Source organism: Rana temporaria, chromosome 11 (assembly GCF_905171775.1).
Source record: "Rana temporaria chromosome 11, aRanTem1.1, whole genome shotgun sequence".
Classification (NCBI taxonomy): Eukaryota; Metazoa; Chordata; class Amphibia; order Anura; family Ranidae; genus Rana; species Rana temporaria.
Window position 1 is genome coordinate 25695526 of NC_053499.1, and position 18883 is coordinate 25714408.

Below are 18883 nucleotides of genomic sequence, written 5' to 3' on the forward strand. Positions count from 1 at the left end.
AGTTTTCCGTAAGTAGCCGACCTGCGAGTCCGGCTCTATATGGCACATGTGCAGTCAGCTCTACACGGCGGGTGCAGGCGCCGTATAGAGCCGACTCGCAGGTCGGCTACTGACGGAAAACTCATGACGCGTCAGGGAAAGTTTTTCACCAGACGTCAATCATCTAACCTCGGAATAGGAACGCCCACTCCCGTGGGAGCCAGAAGCCGGGGGGGAATAACAATAAAACGGTATGTACGGCAAAAAAAAAATGGCATACTGTAGATGTCGGTAGTATGCTGGATGTAATGGGATATAATTGTTTTAGGGTGAACCTCCGCTTAAAGCTGGATACACACTATGCAATTTTCTGTAGATATGTTTTCCTTTCAGCTTTTTTTCTCAGAAAATAGGTCCAGGAACTCAACCACGACCCGTTCAGATTTCACAAGCAGTAGAAGGGTATTAAAGGGGCATTAAATACCAGGATTGCATTACATACAGAGTGCAGAGTTCAGGGGGGTTACACACAGAGTGCAGAGCTGTCGCTTGTAAACACAGAAACCAGACTTCTGTATTTACAAGTGATTGTGGTGAGCAGACATCAAAGGGTCTGAGCCAAAGGTGGTGGAACTGAGTTTCCCCTGAAAAAAAGCCCTGGATTTACTAAAACCAAATAATATGAGGTCAAACCTTAAGAGTTTCAATTTGTATGAAATCAGGCAGGCCCTTGCTCTACATGGTTTTGGTAAATCTAAAGGAAATATGACAACAAAAGTTGTATAGTGTGTGTATGGGGTCTAAGACTGGGATGCCATTAAAATCCATGTGCGTGTAAAGGCAGGTGTCACAATACTTTTGACAATATGGTGTCTATACAAGAATATGTGGAGGATCCAGACTACTTTTCCCGAGCATGCACCTTTCCTCTTCGGCCGCCAATCTCATCGGGACTCTAAGTGTAGGCACAGATTGGAGGGACATTGGTCATGCAGCCCTGTCATCACTCGCCCCCAGCTTAAATCCACTCGCCAAATGCTAGTAGGCGAGTGGAAATTTTGAGGGCTGATATAGTGTATACCTGCATTTACCCAGGTCCTGAAGCCTTCTAGTTTAAAAAGTTCCCTGTAGTAGGAATTTTTCCAAATGGGAGTAAAGGGGCATACCCCCCTGACATTGAGACTGGAACGAACGTATTTCCACAGCGTATTCAGCAGCACCACTGTAGGTAGGGTCTGGTCCAGGTGTGTGAGCCCTGCTTCCAAGTAAGACACCGCCGGTAGTATTGACCCCGACGGGAGTAGTATGGCTCGTATTGGGTCTCCGAGGTCTACCTCCCCCCAGTCTCCTAGATGCTGTATTTGTGATGCTATGAAGTAGTAGCGAGCATGAGGGACAGCTAAACCACCTTGGTCCTTGGCTAGTTGTAGTGTGGTAAGTTTTATACGTGCCACCTTGCCACCCCAAATTAAATCTCTGAACTGGGCATCTATCTGAGCAAACCACCTGTGGGGAATCCAAATCGGGGTATTGTGGAAAACATACAGAAGCTGGGGGGCCCACACCATTTTAATGAGGTTCGCTCTGCCTGTAACTGATAGTGGAAGTTTTTTCCAGGACGCACATTTCTGTCTGAATTTTTGTAGCAAAGGTGCCAGATTCAAAGAGAGATATTGGGAGGGGTCCGGCGTGACCAGAATTCCCAAGTACCTAAACTCATTTACTACCACAATATCCCTGGCGCAGTCAGGCAGACTGTCTGTTAGGGGGTCTAGAGGCATAAGTACTGATTTGTTCCAGTTAATGCTGAATCCTGATAGTTCGCCGAAGCCTGCGATCAAGGACATCGCATTCCCCAGCGACTTTTGAGTGTCACCCAAATACAGCAGTGTATCATCTGCAAATAGAGAGATGACATCCCGCCCTGCACCCCTGATGAAACCTGTAATGTCGGGTGAAGCTCTCATATGTATTGCCAAGGGCTCTAGGGCTAGGGCAAACAGCAGGGGCGACAGGGGGCACCCCTGCCGCGTGCCCCGGAAGAGCCTGAAAGAGTCAGAGACCTCCCCATTAATCCTCATTCTTGCAGTCGGGGAGCTATACAGTAGTTGGACCCATTTTAGAAAGGATGGTCCCACCCCAAATCTATGCAGAGTCTCCCAAAGATAAGGCCATTCAACACTATCAAATGCCTTGGCCGCATCTAGAGAGAATATAGCTCTATTGCCTGGGTTGTCCACCGGCACCTGTATATTTAGGAATAACCTACGCAGGTTTTGTGCTGTGGACCTCGTAGGGATGAAGCCCGACTGATCCCTATGTATTACTTGGTGAATACATTTGGAGAGTCTGGTGGCCAGAACTCTAGCCAGCAATTTAATGTCAAATGTCAAGAGAGAGATCGGTCTGTAGGAGTCTGGTGAGAGAGGATCCTTACCAGGCTTCAACAGAACCACAACCAGGGCCTCATTCATAGACGGGGGTAGTATTCCAGTTTCAAAAGCTGTATTATAAACTTTTAACAAAATGGGGATGAGTTGCTCAGAGTATCTGCAATAAATCTCAGAGGGAAGACCGTCAGCACCTGGCGCTCGCCCATTATGTGCCTGCGCCAGTGCCTCCAGAAGTTCCTCACTGGTGAGGGGAGCATTAAGCATGGCTACATCCGACCCAGGAAATTTTGGTAACTGATATTTATCCAAGAAAGAGTGCAGCTGTTCGCTAGTGGGGCTGACCTTAGAGGAGTATACGTTTTGGAAAAATTCCTGGAAGCAAGTTATAATGGAACGTGTGGAATGGCATAGTGTCCCCCCCGCATCCGCTACCACTGCGATATGAGAAGGGGGTTTCTGCGATCTAGCCAGGATCGCCAGCATATGACCTGTATTTTCCCCCTCCTCAAAGTGTCTCTGTTGTAAGAAGAACCTTTTGTTTTCTGCAAGTTGAAACGATAGGTCTTTAAGCATGGTATGGGAGGCCATCCACTTTCTTTTTATGCTATCATTAGATGGGTCTGCCACATAGGCTGCCTCTGAGCTGCGAGCTTCCTCTAACACACGTGTCTCCCATTCCTTAGTGCCCGATTTAATTTGGTTGATGGTTCTAATAAGTTGGCCTCTCATAAAGGCTTTAGCCGCATCCCACACCACCTGAATGTCTGCCGTGCCTAAGTTATCCCTAAAGAACTCCCCAAGTAATGCCGGGATTGGGTCTGGTTCCGGAATAAGAGACAGCCAGAACGGGTTAAGTTTCCACAGTGTTTTACCTCTTCTTACACCCAGGCCCAGATCTACCGTAAACGGGGAATGATCGGAAGTGTGTCTCGGGTGATATGCCGAGTTCCGTACCAATGGTAGTAATAGACCATTACCGAAACCCATGTCTATCCTTGACAATCCCCCTACGGAAGCTGACCTGCAGGAATAAACTCTAGTATCAGGGTTATGCATTCTCCAGACATCAAACAGGCCTAATTCCTCAATTAAACGGGCAAAAGGTGTGGGACCCTTCTTATCCTGCCCCCCCTGTCCCGCACCAGTCTTAAGTTTGTCCTTCTCGTGATCCATTAGGTTATTAAAGTCCCCTAGTATTAGGATTGGAATACCAGGAAGACAGGACACAAATTCAGCCAGTGTTTTCAATACATTAGATGAGAATGGTGGGGGGATATACACTCCCGCTATCACACATTTAACCCCATAAAGGGAACAATATAAAAAGACATATCTGCCCTCCGGATCTATCTTAACATTTATAAGTGTGTACTGGGTACCACTACGGATCAGGACACTCACTCCCCTCGAGTAAACCGTGTGGGTAGAATGGTATTGGTGGCAAAATTGCCTAGTTGCCAGTTTTGGGTTAGAACCCGGGGGGAGGTGAGTCTCCTGTAAACAGATTACCTCAGCGCCCAGTCTTTTAATAGTGCGCAGTACCTCAAGGCGCTTCACCGGACTATTCAGGCCTCGGACATTCCACGACAGACACCTAGTTATATTAGACATACTACCGGAATCTCAATATCAGCAGGAGAATACAATCTTATCCCGTATAAGTAAAAATTATCTAAAGCAACATCTTTGACCAACTTGGAGGTTAGAGGCATATCACAAGCACTAAGCATACTACCATTCTGGGACCCCTGTCTACTGCAGTAAGGGAACCCTATGTCGTGATCATGTGGACTATAGGCTAGGGAGAGCATAGAAAAAAATAGTAAAAAAAACAGAAAAAACAACAAAAAAGTATATAGAACAGTTTCCTGAGAGCGGAGCGTGGCGGGATCATCGCTCATTAGTACCATATGTAGTGTAGCCAACATGGCTAACGAAATTTTGCCAGGGGGCAAGTTAGGGCCTGAAACAACCCTATTGGGGGCAACAGTGGAAGCGCACCACAGTGTCTTAGAGCTTCTCAACAGCAAAACTCCGGGCCTTAGTGACCAAAGTGAACAAAAACCGCCTTACAAAGGCAACTTGGAAAGTGAGCACATAATATGCTGGGTCATCAGATTAAACTTTTTTTCAGTCTGCCGGTCGTCTACCCCTCGCCTCTTTGATGGATTGCTCTTCACGATCCAGCCAGTGTGCTGCAGTGGCCGGGGAATCAAAAAATTGGACAGCACCAAAAACCTCTACCCGAAGGCGGGCCGGGTACAACATGGCGTATTTCAAGTCGAGGTCCCTCAGGCGGCGTTTCACATCCAGGAACTTGCTTCTCTTCTTCTGTAGCTCAGCAGAAAAGTCCGGGAATAGGGAGACTTTAGTATTGTCAACCTTCAGTGCTGCCGGATTAATTCTGGCATTGTATAAAGTGGCGTCCCTGTCCCGGTAATGTAGGAATTTAAACAGGAATGGTCTAGGCGGTGCTCCAGGCTGAGGGGGTCTAGATGGCACCCTGTGTGCCCGTTCAACAGAAAACATAGGGGAGAATGCTTCTCTTCCAAAAGCTGCGATCAGCCACTTCTCAATGAACTCCACAGGATTTTTTCCTTCCATTTTCTCAGGTAGGCCTATAGCCCTTACGTTATTTCTTCTCATCCTGTTCTCTAATTCCTCCAAACGAGAAGAGTGTTGGTCTATTAAATGGTTATTGTAGGCTAGGTCCCTCTGCATAGGCCCCATGTCATCTTCAATGGTGCTCACCCTTTCCTCTAATGCCGAGGTTCTTTCTCTCATTTTTTGGGCAACCTGTCTGAGAAATGAGATTTCTGACTTCATCCCTTTTACTTCTGTGGTCAATACTGCCAGGGATACATTACATGAAGTGACTGCAGTAAATATGTCTCTCAGCGTGGGTTCTCCCTCTATGGTAGGACTCCCTGGGCCCTGTGTCTTATCTGGGGCCTGCTCTGGAGTACTCACTGTGTCCCATAGTAGTCCGGCCTGCACCGAGTCCTCCAGGGGCACTGTGTCATCCGCTTCGGATCCTCCGCTCGGTGAGTCCTCCGGAGTGCTGGAGGAAGCCGTAGGTTCTTTCAATAGTGGCTTGGAGAACAGCTTTTCGGCTGCCTCGCGGTGCTTCTCCCTCGCTGTGCGGCCTGCATACGCGCCATTTTGGACCATGAGCTCTGCTGGCTTGTTCACCAGCTGCCGTTTGCCGGACGACATCGCGGGACCAGGACACCAGGAAAGGTATGTACGTGTTCCCCGAGCAACAAGGAATCCTCCGGTGTGGCTGTGGGTGAGTATAGATTTCTTCCGCAGGATGATTAGAAGGATTTTCGGCGGAGCTCACTTCAGACACGTCCGGCTACATCCGCTGCCTGGCCACGCCCCCTAAATACTGTTTCATGACTTGTATGTTTAAGTAAATTAAAGTAGACCGCAATTTTTTGGGAAATATCATGCGATAGCCGAGTGGTTATTTTGAGTCGAGATCAGTTTTTCCTTATTTAGCTTGATTTCTGTTTGTAGTAGTACTGAGGAATCCTCCACATGTTCTTGTATAGACACCATATTGTCAAAATTATTGTTACACCTACCTTTAACATGCACATGAACTTCAAAGGGGTTGTAAAGCTTCGTATTTTTTTTCACCTTAAAGGGGTGGTTCCCCTAAAAATAAAGTTTTGACATTGCGTTTGCTATAATAATTACAGTTAGAATCGGCTGGTTGTATGTAAAAAATACCTCCGTACGTAGCGTTTGTATTATTCGTTCCCACCGCCACTTCCGGGTACGATGCTGGCGGTGGGCGTTCCTTATTGATGGACAGGCATCCGACCGACGCATCCATCGCGTCACGAGATGCCGAAAGAAGCCGAACGTCGGTACGGCGCATGCGCAACGACGTTTGGCTTCTTTCGGCATCTCGTGACGCGATGGATGCGTCGGACGGATGCCTGTCCATCAATAAGGAACGCCCACCGCCAGCATCGTACCTGGAAGTGGCGGTGGGAACGAATAATACAAACGCTACGTACGGAGGTATTTTTTACATACAACCAGCCGATTCTAACTGTAATTATTATAGCAAATGCAATGTCAAAACTTTATTTTTAGGGGAACCACCCCTTTAATGTATCCTATGCATTAAGGTGAAAACACCTTGCACTCTCGGAGCCCCCCCCCCCCTCGTTTTACTTACCTGAGCCATGAAACTCCGTGGGTGCGATCCCGCAATGCTTTCCCCCAGCTTGAGGCGGCGCTTCATTGGAGATTGATGGCAGCGCAGCCATTGGCTCAATCAAATCAATGGAGCGGGGGCAGGGCCGAGTGATACATTTGGCGGCTATGGCCATCACTGTATCGCACACGAGCACGCCCGCAAGCAAATCCCCTTGCCACCTTGCATAGTGTAACTGCCTGTCCATATCAGAGGTACAGGCCAACAGCTACACACAGGCTAGATTCAGGTACCTGCGCTTGATCTTACGGCGGCGCAGCGTATCGTATTTGTGCTACCTAGCCGGAACTTACAGGAGCAAGTGCAGTATTCACCAAGCACTTGCTCTGTAAGTTGTGGCGGCGTAGCGTAAATGGGGCCGGCATAAGCCTGCGTAATTCAAATGTGGAAGGGGGGGGCGTGTTTTATGTTAATATGTGATGACCTGACGTGATTGACGTTTTTTACGAATGGCGCATGCGCCGTCCGTGTACATATCCCAGTGTGCATTGCTCCCAAGTACGCCGCAACGACGTATTGGTTTCGACGTGAACGTAAATTACGTCCAGCCCTATTCGCGAACGACTTACGCAAACGATGTAAAAAATTCAAAATTCGAAGCGGGAACAACGTCCATACTTAACATTGCGTGCGCCTCATAGAAGCAGGAGCAACGTTACGCCGGAAAAAGCCTTGCGCAAACGACGTAAAAAACTACCGCCGGGCGCACGTACGTTTGTCAATCGGCGTATCTAGGTAATTTGCATACTCTACGACGAAAGCGCCACCTAACGGCCAGCGTGAGAATGCACTCTAAGATACGACAGCGTAAGAGACTTGCGCCAGTCGGATCTTAGGCTAATGTCGGCGTATCTTGCTTTCTGAATACAGAAAGAAGATACGCCGGCACAGATTTGAATTTTACGCGGCGTATCTAAAGATACGCCGGCGTAAATTCTCTCTGAATCTAGCCCACAGCCTGCAGGACCATAGCATTGCACCCACAATCTAATGATTGTGGGTGCGATGCTTTACGGGTCCCTAACCAAAAAAAAACTGTGTGCATGTACTGACCTGACGGGTCAGTATTTGGCGCATTATAAATCTATTAAATCAATCAATATATAATTAGAGTGTGTGTGTGATGTATATAATTTTTTTTTTTTTTTTTTTTTATTACCCGGGAAATAAAAAGTGCATTTTATTTTTTGTGAAAGCAAACTTGTCTTTTAAAGTCTGGATCAGTTGAGTGAACTCCGCCGACGGTGAACTTTAGCCCTCTGTTGACTGAATACGGGTCACAGGAGTGCAGAACGAAGTGCACTCCTGTGACCCACAGAAGAAGTAGGACCAAAACTGCTTTGGCGCTACTTCTCCTACCTCCCCACTAACTGCTCTTTTGATCGACATACATTAAACTGGACTGAATAAATGGGAGTTATATCCTCATGTATCAATCACAATAAAGTCCATCCAAAGTGTTTAATCCAACAGAACAAACATTTAAGTGTAAGTTGTACCTGTTCTGAATATTTGCACATAATCCAAAAGGTGGACGGTACCAACCACTTCATAAGAGCCAGAGATCCAGGAACGTCTGGGCTCAGGACTTTGCTAGAGGGCCAATGTATTTTGTTGTGTGAGTGAATGATCTGATAAATCCTCTCCTTACAGGTTTAAAAGATGAAAACCAAGATACAAGCGCCAAGCCGGGTTCTAAGAAATACTGCCGCAAAAAAAAGGCTCCTCAAGGACCAGAAGCTCCAGGGTGCAGCAATGGTAATAAGGCAGAATTAAAGTGATTGTAAAGGTTCACATTTTTTTTTTTTAAATAACAAACATGTCATACTTCCCCCGGCTGTGCAGTTCGTTTTGCACAGAGTGGCCCCGAACCTGGTCTTCTGGGGTCCCACTGCGGCTGTCTCGGCTCCTCCCTGCATCAGATATCCCCCTTCTGGGAAGCGCTTTCCCAAGGGGGTTACCTTGCGGGCGCGCTCCTGAGTCCAGCATTTGCGTCCATAGACACGAATGCCGGACTCGGCCCCGCCCACGGCGCACGCATCATTGGATTTGATTGACAGCAGCGCTAGCCAATGGCTGCGCTACTATCAATCTATCCGATGAAAAATCAAGAAGCCAATTATCAGATGTTTTTCACCATAATGCATTGAAAAAACGGGACGGTTTACAACCCCTTTAACCACTTCCTTACTGGGCACTTAAACCCCCTTCCTGCCCAGAGGACTTTTTGCGATTCCGCACTGCGTCGCTTTGACTGACAATTGCGCGGTCGTTCGACGTGGCTCCCAAACAAAATTGACGTCCTTTTTTTCCCACAAATAGAGCTTTCTTTTGGTGGTATTTGAGCACCTCTGCGGTTTTTATTTTTTGCGCTATAAACAAAAATAGAGCGACAATTTAGAAAAAAAAATATATATATTTTTTACTTGTTGCTATAATAAATAGCTAAATTTTTTATTTTTTTTTATCCTCAGTCTAGGCCGATACGTATTCTACATATTTTTAGTAAAAAAAAATCGCAATAAGCGACTGGTTTGCGCAAAAGTTATAGCGCCTACAAAATAAGGGACAGAATTTTTTTTTTTTACTAGTAATGGCGGCGATCTGCGATTTTTATTGCGACTGCGACATTATGGCGGACACATCGGACACTTTTGACACATTTTTGGCGCCATTCACATTTATACTGCGATCAGTGCTATAAATATGCACTAATTACTGTATAAATGTGACTGGCAGGGAAGGGTTTAACACTAGGGGGTGAGGAAGGGGTTAAATGTATTCCCTATATAGTGTTCTAACTGTGTGGGGGGAGGGGGGTGACTGGGGGAGGTGACCGATCTGTGTCCCTATGTACAAGAGACACAGATCAGTCTCCTCTCTCCCTGACAGCACCGCTGTCTCTGCGAGAGCCGGCAATGAGAAATGATCTCATATGTAAACATATGAGATCATCTCTCATTGGCCGCACAGATCGCATCGCAAACGGCCACTCCGATTGGCCGTTCACAGCGATCTGTGATTGGCTGTGTCCAAGGGACACGGCCAGCACAGCAGTTCCCCGCTGCGCATGCGGGGAACGCGGAAAGGGGCGGACGTGAAAACACGGCGCCCCAGAGAAGTAGAACCACCCTGCTGCCGTATATAGTCGTACGGCCGTCGGGAAGTGGTTAAATGGAATACCATTAGATGCGTTTTTAATTCCTGACTGAATTATGTGATCCTCTCCTTACAGGTTTAAAACCTGAAAGCCAAGATATGAACGCCTTACCGGGGTCTAAGAAATACTGCCGTAAAAAAAAGGCTCCTCCAGAAGGGCCAGGGTGCAGCAATGGTAATAAGGCAGAATCGTATGGATGACCATATGTGTTTGAAATCTGAGCGCACGATGTGATGACTCCTTTTACTTTATAGATTTAAAACATGGAAGCCAAGAGACGGGTGCTGAGCCGGGGGCTAAGAAATGCCGGAAAAAAAAGGCTCCTCCAGAAAGACCAGAAGCTCCAGGGTGCAGCAATGGTAATAAGGCAGAATTATGTGGATGACCATTGTATGCATTTTAAATCTGAGCGCACGATGTGATGACTCCTTTACTTTATAGATTTAAAACATGGAAGCCAAGAGACGGGTGCTGAACCAGGGGCTAAGAAATGCCGGAAAAAAAAGTCCGCTCAAGAAGGACTGGAAGCTCCAGGGTGCAGCAATGGTAATAAGGCAGAATCGTATGGATGACCATATGCGTTTGAAATCTGAGTGAACGATGTGATGACTCCTTTACTTTATAGATTTAAAACATGGAAGCCAGGAGACGGGTGCTGAGCCGGGGGCTAAGAAATGCCGGAAAAAAAAGTCCGCTCAAGAAGGACTGGAAGCTCCAGGGTGCAGCAATGGTAATAAGGCAGAATCGTATGGATGACCATATGCGTTTGAAATCTGAGCGAACGATGTGATGACTCCTTTACTTTATAGATTTAAAACATGGAAGCCAGCAGACGGCTGCTGAGCCGGGGGCTAAGAAATGCCGGAAAAAAAAGGCTCCTCCAGAAGGACCAGAAGCTCCAGGGTGCAGCAATGGTAATAAGCCAGAATTATATGGACGACCATTGTACGCATTTTAAATCTGAGTGAACGATGTGATGAATCCTCTCCTTTATAGATTTAAAACATGAAAGCCGAGATACAAGCGCTGAGCCAGGGGCTAAGAAATGCCGGAAAAAAAAGGCTCCTCAAGAAGGACTGGAAGCTCCAGGGTGCAGCAATGGTAATAAGCCAGAATTTTATATAGAATGACCATCGTATTTTTTATTTTTAACCATTTCCCGCCGGCCGGGCGGTGGTTTAGTTATCCTGACTGGACGTCATATGACGTCCAGCATGATAACAGCCGCCGCTCGCCCATGGGGGGGCGCGCATCGCGTCGGTCAGTGGTGTGGTGTGTTAGTCTGACACACTGCTACACCGATCTCAGAGGCTCTTTACCACATGATCAGCGGTGTCCAATCACGACTGATCATGATGTAAACAGGAAGAGCCGTGGATCGGCTTTTCCTCACTTGCGTCTGACGCGAGTAGAGGAGAGCCGATCGGCCGCTCTCCTGATGGGGGGGGTCTGTGCTGATAGTTTATCAGCGCAGCCCCCCTCGGATCCCGCCCAGGACCACCAGGATGGCCACCCACTGGACCACCAAATATGCCCCCCCTTGACCACTAGGGAAATGCAAATCTGTGGCCAGGCAGCTGCCAATCAGTGTTCACCCACAATGCCTGCCAGTGCCACCTGGGATGCCTATCAGTGCCGCCTATCAGTGCCACCAATAAGTACCCATCTTTGCAGCCTATCGGTGCCCACCAGTGCTGCATATCAGTGCCGCCTACCAGTGTCCATCGTCGGTGTCTGTCAGTGCCCTTTTATTGTTGCCACCTTATCAGTGCCCATCATTGACGGAGAAAACGTAGTTGTTTACAAAATTGTATAACAGAAACAAATGCAAAACTTTTTTTTTTTTCAAAATTTGTGGTCTTATTTTTTTATTTATTTGTTTAGCAAAAAAATAAAACCAGCAGAGGTGATCAAATACCACCAAACAAAAGCTTTATTTGTGGGGAAAATAATGATAAAAAATGTTGTTTGTGTTCAGTGTAGCATGACCATGCAATTGTCATTTAAACAGCGACAGCGCTGAAAGCTGAAAATTGGCTTGGGCAGGAAGGGGCGTAAGTGCCCGGTATTGAAGTGGTTAATCTCTGAATTATGTGATGACTCCTCTCCTTACAGGTTTAAAACATGAAGACCAAGATACGAGTGCCGAGCCAGGGGCTAAGAAATGCGGGCGGAAAAAAAAAGCTGCTCAAGAGTCCCCAGAAGCTCCAGGGTGCAGTGCAGGTATTAAGGCACAGTTCTTTTTTTTGATCAAAACAACGTTTATTGAGCATAGAAAAAAATATACAAACACACGGAAGTCTAGTGCAACAGGCACTACAATTACGGATAAATCCCATTGATGTACATACAGGCATGGCAAAAGGTAACATTACATGTGCATATATATATATATATTTCGGCGTAGAAGAGGGCAGAGGAGTGGTGCCGGGCCAGCGGGGGGGGGGGGGGGGGGGCGCCGCCGAGGCCGAGCATGTCTAGTCAGGCGCGTCACAGGTGGAGGCATCCCCCAGCCATCTATCCCAAACCTTGTGGTATTTGCCCGGGCATCCCCTATGGACAATAGAGTAGCTTTATGAAGGGTAGAGTAGTGTTAACAGCTCTGATCCACTGCTGCAGCGTGGGGTCCCCTCATCCATGTCTTGACGATCTGAAGCCTGGCAAGGAATAATGTTTCCTGTAAAAATATATTCAGGTACTTTTCGGCTTCAGGGAGTGAAAGGAGCCCCAGCACACACTGACGGGGGCAGAGGGACAGTGGGGAGCCCATGCGGTCGTGGAGGAACTGGACCACCTGGGTCCAGAACCCCTGTACGCAGGGTCATGTCCAAAGGAGATGATAGAAGGTGGCGCTGGGATGGTCAGAGCCGGGGCAGTTGGGGTTGTGTCCGGGTCTGTATCTACATATGCGGTAGGGCGTCAGGTATGATCGGTGGAGGATATATAGGTGAGTGAGGCGGTCAGAGATCTTGGGAGAAACATTTCTGCAATTGGCGGGAGCCTCCTCCTAGTCCTCAGCCGACACCTCGCCCAAGTCAGGTTCCCAACAGGATTTCAACTGATGGGTAGTTGGGCGAGGACGCCGAAAGGTAAAAGACAAACGAATTAAGGATAGACTCCATGGCTTTAAATATACGGATGGGGATATAGAGTGGGGCCTGCCAAAAGGCATAGAGCAGCTTTGGGAGGAGGATCATCTTGACCAGGTTAATTCGGCCCATAACACAAGGGGGAGACTAAACCATATCTGCGTTTTGGTTTTCAGGATATTGAATAGGGGCTCTATGTTGAGGGTAATGTAGTCTAGGGGGGGGGTCTGGACACATGGATACCTAGGTATTTGATGGCGTTTGTTCTAACAAGAGGGAGTGCGGCTTGGTCAGCAGTGGGGGCGCCTAGGTCTAGGGGGAGAATGTGGGACTTGGCCCAGTTTATCTGCAACCCTGAAAATGTCCCTAAGGCTGTCTGGAGCGAGGGGCCAGCATCCGCGAGGTAGAGGAGCATATCGTCCGCGTAGAGGCCGACCACAGCGCAGTCCTCTGATTCCTGAATGGCCCCTAATGGCAATAGCAAGGGGTTTTACAGCCAGGGTGTACAGTAAGGGCGATATGGGGGCAGCCCTGGTGTGTGCCACGGGAAAGAGGGAAGGAGGGCGAGATCCTGCCGTTGACTTGGATACGCGCCGAGGAGGCCTGGTATAGAAGTTGAAGCCACTTTACAAAGTTCGGGCCGAAGCCAAATCTGTTGGGGCACTCTCATGCCTCGTACACACGACCAAGTTCCTCGGCAAAAACCAGCAAGAAACTTGCTGGGAGATATTTTCTTGCCGAGGAAACCGGTCATGTGTACATTTTCTTTGAGGAAACTGTCGAGAAACTCGATGATCCAAAAAGAGAGCATGTTCTCTATTTCCTTGACGGGAATGGAGAAAATTGGCTTGTCGAGTTTCTCGACGGCTTCAAAAGGAACTCGACGAGCAAAACGATGTGTTTCGCCCGTCGAGTTCCTCGGTCGTGTGTACGAGGCCTGACAGGTAGCTCCATTCCACGGAGTCTAACGCCTTATTAAGGCACAGTTCTACAGATGACCATTGTATGCATTTTTATTCTGAGTGAATGATGCGATTTAACGTCTTCTTACAGGCCTAAAACACGAAGGCCAAGATACAAGTGCCGAGCCGGGGTCTAAAAAAGCGGGGCGGAAAAAAAAACGCAGCAAAAGAAGGACCAGAAGCTCCAGAGCACAATGCAGGTAAAAAGGCAGGATTCTACAGGGTGACCAATTGTATGCATTCTTGTTCTGTGATTTGATGTGACGAATCCTCTACTTTTTATAGGTTTAAAACATAGTGACAGAGACTCGAGCTCCGAGCCGGGGTCCAAGAAATCCGTCCGAAAGAAAAATACTGCTCAAGAAGAACTGGGAGACCCGGAGTGCAGTAAAGGTAATTGGGCAGAATATCAAGGCTGACCATTGTATGTATTTTTGCTCTAAGAATAAATAATGTGATCAATACTTTCTTTACAGATTCAAAAGCTGACATTAAATTTAAGAAATTTGCAGACAAACGTAAAAACATTGTTCACTATCTGTACAAGAGTACGGTGGGCGGAAATGTTCGAGCAAAGGTAAGTTATCCATGGGTGTGCCATAGGGTTGTCCCGATACCACTTTTTTAGGACTGAGTACAAGTACCCATACTTTTTTTTCATGTACTCGCCAATACCGATACTTTTTTTTAAATGTGTCCCCAAATGCAGCCATGTCCCCCCCCACAAATGCAGCCATGTCCCCCCCCACAAATGCAGCCATGTCCCCCCCCACAAATGCAGCCATGTCCCCCCCCACAAATGCAGCCATGTCCCCCCCACAAATGCAGCCATGTCCCCCCCCCCACAAATGTAGCCATGTCCCCCCCACAAATGCAGCCATGTCCCCCCCCACAAATGTAGCCATGTCCCCCCCACAAATGCAGCCATGTCCCCCCCACAAATGCAGCCATGTCCCCCCCACAAATGCAGCCATGTCCCCCCCACATATATGCAGCCATGTCCCCCCACATATATGCAGCCATGTCCCCCCACATATATGCAGCCATGTCCCCCATACCTAATGATGATGCCGCCGCGTTAATCACTGTGCGGCGAACATTACAGGCAGCTTTCGTTTGAATAGCTGTTTTCCCTACCACGCCGTGTAAAGGACACTCCCCCTTGCTCGGGATTGGACAGATCCGTCAGAGGGGGAGTGTCTATACACGGCGCGGCGGGCAAAACAGCTATTCGAACTAAAGGTGCCTGTAATGTTCGCCGCACGGTGATTAACGCGGCAGCAGCGGATTTGCGATATACGGCGCGGGGGGGGGGGGGGTCAAGTATTCTATTTAGGCATCGGGGGTATTTGCGGGAGTACAAGTACTCCCGCAAATACTCTGTATCGGTCCCGATACCGATACTGGTATTGGGACAACCCTAGTGTTGGCTTATCTTTGTTGTGTGCCAGGCTTGGTTCTTACATGTGTTTTCCCCCACAGTGCCTCCAGACTCCATTCCTGTGCTCCTTGGCCTCCTACATTCTCTATCGGACCAACAGCCCCTTTGACAGGAGAGTCACGACACTTGAGTGGCACCCCGCTCACCCAAACACTGTGGCTGTGGGGTCTAAAGGAGGGGACATCATTCTATGGGACTATGAGGACCTGAACAGCACACTCATTCCTGGAGTAAGTACGAGGAGTGAGGATGATGGGGATAAGAGGAGGCTGTAGTTCTCAAACTGTTAAAGCTTATGAGACTCGCAATACTTGCAGTTCCATAAGGGCCAATTCACACTGACTTGCGCTAAAATGTATTAAAAATGCACCTCTATCTATTTTAGCCGTGTTTTAACTCGCACTGAAATCCGTTGACGTGCACGCGCAGCGTTATTGAAAATTTATTTTTCAGATCTTCTTCCGTTGATCTGCGTTTTAACAGCTGCGCTAAAACGCAGATCAACGCACTGGTGTGAATTGGCCCTTAGGCTCCTGACTTTGGAGTGCAACTTTGACACAACTTTGGATGGGTGAGACTTGGATGCGACTTTGACCAGTCATAATGGGCAACTGTTGCATGTAAAACATGCAGGTGCGACTTTTAAGCGGAGTTCAACCCTACTTGGCAACCACGGCCCGCTGATCGATGTGCCAACCATCTATATCTTGCGAGTAACGCGGGTAACGAGCGTTTTGCAATACGAGCATGTTTAAAAAAAAATAATAATCCTGACTCGGTTCGGAGTGTTGCCTCGCAACACGAGCAGGATTCAAGCCACAGCGGTGTGCAGAATTCTGTGAATTAATAAACTACAACTACCATCTTCCATTGCGGCAGACGGCTTGTCCTCAACGAACTGTGAAGGGCTCTGGTGAATGTTCTCGCAACTCATTGATCTTCCTGCTCTCTAGTAACTGTCTGCCGGTACGGAAGTAAAAGCGGTCGCAGATTTGGTTGCACGGTGTATTGCACAGTTCCCTTCTGATCTTGAGAGCCATACTCATCACTATCTTTGTATTTTCCAGATTGGAGCTGGTGGCTGTATTACAGGAATGAAATTCGACCCGTTCAACTCTAATCAGATCTATACGTCGTCGGTTGCGGGTAGCACCATCCTCCAAGATTTGAGTGGACGAACCGTTCAGATGTATACAAACACAGAGGACTGGGCGTAAGTGGGGCTGTAGGCAGGGCAGGGCAGGAGCCCCAATCTCAAACAAGGACTGAAAATACCTGTCGATTTTTCATTGAATTAAATCCGTGCAAAGCAGTTGGTTTGCAATTATTCCCTTCACATCACGTTGCCACTAACTATATATTTATAATTTTTTATTTATTTATTTTATCTCGCGCAGCTCCATTTCTATGTTTCTTTATTACATATTTTGTTATATATTGCGTCCATTTTTATGCCACGCCTGATTCTTTTAGTTATGCCTTTGGGGCACACAAACAACAAACGGTGGCACACAGGATTAGAGTACTTTATTGATGGCGATGCCATAATCTAACCAATCACTGTATCGCAGGGAGATCTTTCTATAACCACTTCCCGACCGCCTCATGTAGATGTACGTCGGCAGAATGGCACGTACAGGCACATCAACGTACCTGTACGTCCCTGCCTAGACGTGGGTCAGGGGTCCGATCGGGACCCCCCCGCTACATGCGGCGGTCGGATCCCCTCGGGGAGTGATCCGGGACGACGCCGCGGCTATTCGTTTCTAGCCGCTCCGTCGCGATCGCTCCCCGGAGCTGAAGAACGGGGAGAGCCGTATGTAAACACGGCTTCCCCGTGCTTCACTGTGGCGGCGCATCGATCGTGTCATCCCCTTTATAGGGGAGACACAATGGATGACCTCAGTCATACAGCCACACCCCCCTACAGTTGTAAACGCACACTAGGTGAAGCCTAACACGTTCAGCGCCCCCCTGTGGTTAACTCCCAAACTGCAACTGTCTTTTTCACAATAAAGAATGCAATTTACATGCATTTTTTGCTGTGAAAATGACAATGGTCCCAAAAATGTGTCCGAAGAAAAAAATTGCTGATCGCCACCATTAGTAGTAAAGAAAAAAAAAAAATTATAAAAATGCCATAAAACTATACCCTATTTTGTAAACGCTATAAATTTTGTGCAAACCAATCGATAAAAGCTTATTGCGATTTTTTTTTTTCTTACCAAAAATAGGTAGAAGAATACGTATCGGCCTAAACTGAGGAAAACAATTTTTTTCAGATATGTTTTTGGGGGATATTTATTATAGCAAAAAGTAAAAAATATTGCATTTTTTTTCAAAATTGTCGCTCTATTTTTGTTTATAGCGCAAAAAATAAAAACCGCAGAGGTGATCAAATACCACCAAAAGAAAGCTCTATTTGTGGGGAAAAAAAGACGCCAATTTTGTTTGGGCGCCACGTCGCCCGACCGCGCAATTGTCTGTTAAAGCGACGCAGTGCCGAATTGTAAAAAAACCTTGGGTCATTTAGCTGCATATTGGTCCGGTCCTTAAGTGGTTAATGTTAAAATTGCTGTCTTATCAAAAAAAATAAAAAATCTGACCCGGTTATGCTTTTGTGTCTCACCAGCATGTGGTATTGCAGCCTGGATGTGTCTGCCAGTCGACAGAGCGTGGTAACCGGAGACAATGTGGGCAATGTGGTGCTCCTGGAGACTTGTGGAAAGGAGGTAAGTGCTGTATTTGGCCCATGAAATTGCCGGCAAAACGTACAAAGCCAGGCACATGGAGGAGCAGAGCCTATGTGCAGGAACTAAAGCAAATCTACTTTTATCTCACAGCTGTTGTTGTGATTTCTACTCTTTAGTGACCAAAAGTAGAAGTGCAGCTGCTAAATTTCATATTCTGACCATATGGAAGCAGACTGTGCCCCCTACAAAAACGCAATGGGTTCTCAGGATAACCCTGTCCACGGCCATGCAATAGTTAAATGATGGCTACAGCACGACCGCACTTTGAATGGAGGCCGTCATGTGATGTCCTTCCGTGCTCGCACTTCCTGCGGCACGCATCAGCAGCTGTGACCAGCTGCTTCCAATCACGACGGCTCTTTACCATATGATCAGATGATCAGTGTAAACGGGGTTTATCCTCCCTTTTTTTTTGTTTTTTTTTTTTTGTTTCCTGTTCCTTTGTTATCTATAGAATATAATACAGTACACATGAATCTCCTGAAGAAGCTTTTTGAAGCGAAACATGTTGAGTGGTAGTGTCTGTATACACCTCTAGTAGAACTAATGATATTAACAAGGAAAACAATCTTTTATCATGTTTTATTGTGATAAAATGTATTACATTTCATCAATTGTAATCTATTTTCTGATTTGACACCTAAAAAGTCCCCAGGTTTGTCCCTTCCCCCCCCCCCCTTTTTCTAAGATTTGTGAGCAGAGGAACACCGATCATCGCCAAATCCACACAGGGGACATCTACCCTGATAATCAGGGCACTGATCCTTAGTGCTATCACTACAGTCTCATCAGTGCCCAGAAAACACAGAAAAAAACTTTTTATTTCCAAATTTTTGTTTTTGATTAGAAAAAAAACAAAAAACAGTGGTGAT

At 47.1% G+C, this 18883-nt stretch overlaps 1 protein-coding gene and 1 long non-coding RNA gene across 2 annotated transcripts in view; both read left to right on the top strand.

Annotated features, from left to right (window-relative positions):
* The first annotated feature begins 8283 nt into the window (after positions 1–8283).
* Positions 8284–11939, top strand: LOC120917152. The gene is made up of 2 exons (XR_005744169.1): positions 8284–8364; positions 11882–11939. It is a non-coding gene; the product is annotated as an uncharacterized LOC120917152 (long non-coding RNA).
* Positions 11940–13914: 1975 nt separating this feature from the next.
* DDB2 (damage specific DNA binding protein 2) overlaps positions 13915–18883 on the top strand; it is a gene marked incomplete at its 5' end in the record, with an annotated part of 31964 nt that continues 26995 nt past the window's right edge. Inside the window, 6 exons of the mRNA XM_040328236.1 lie at positions 13915–14017; positions 14103–14210; positions 14294–14394; positions 15300–15488; positions 16326–16471; positions 17891–17990. Of these exons, the coding sequence (XP_040184170.1) occupies positions 13915–14017; positions 14103–14210; positions 14294–14394; positions 15300–15488; positions 16326–16471; positions 17891–17990 (747 nt within the window). The remainder of the gene's footprint in view (positions 14018–14102; positions 14211–14293; positions 14395–15299; positions 15489–16325; positions 16472–17890; positions 17991–18883) is intronic.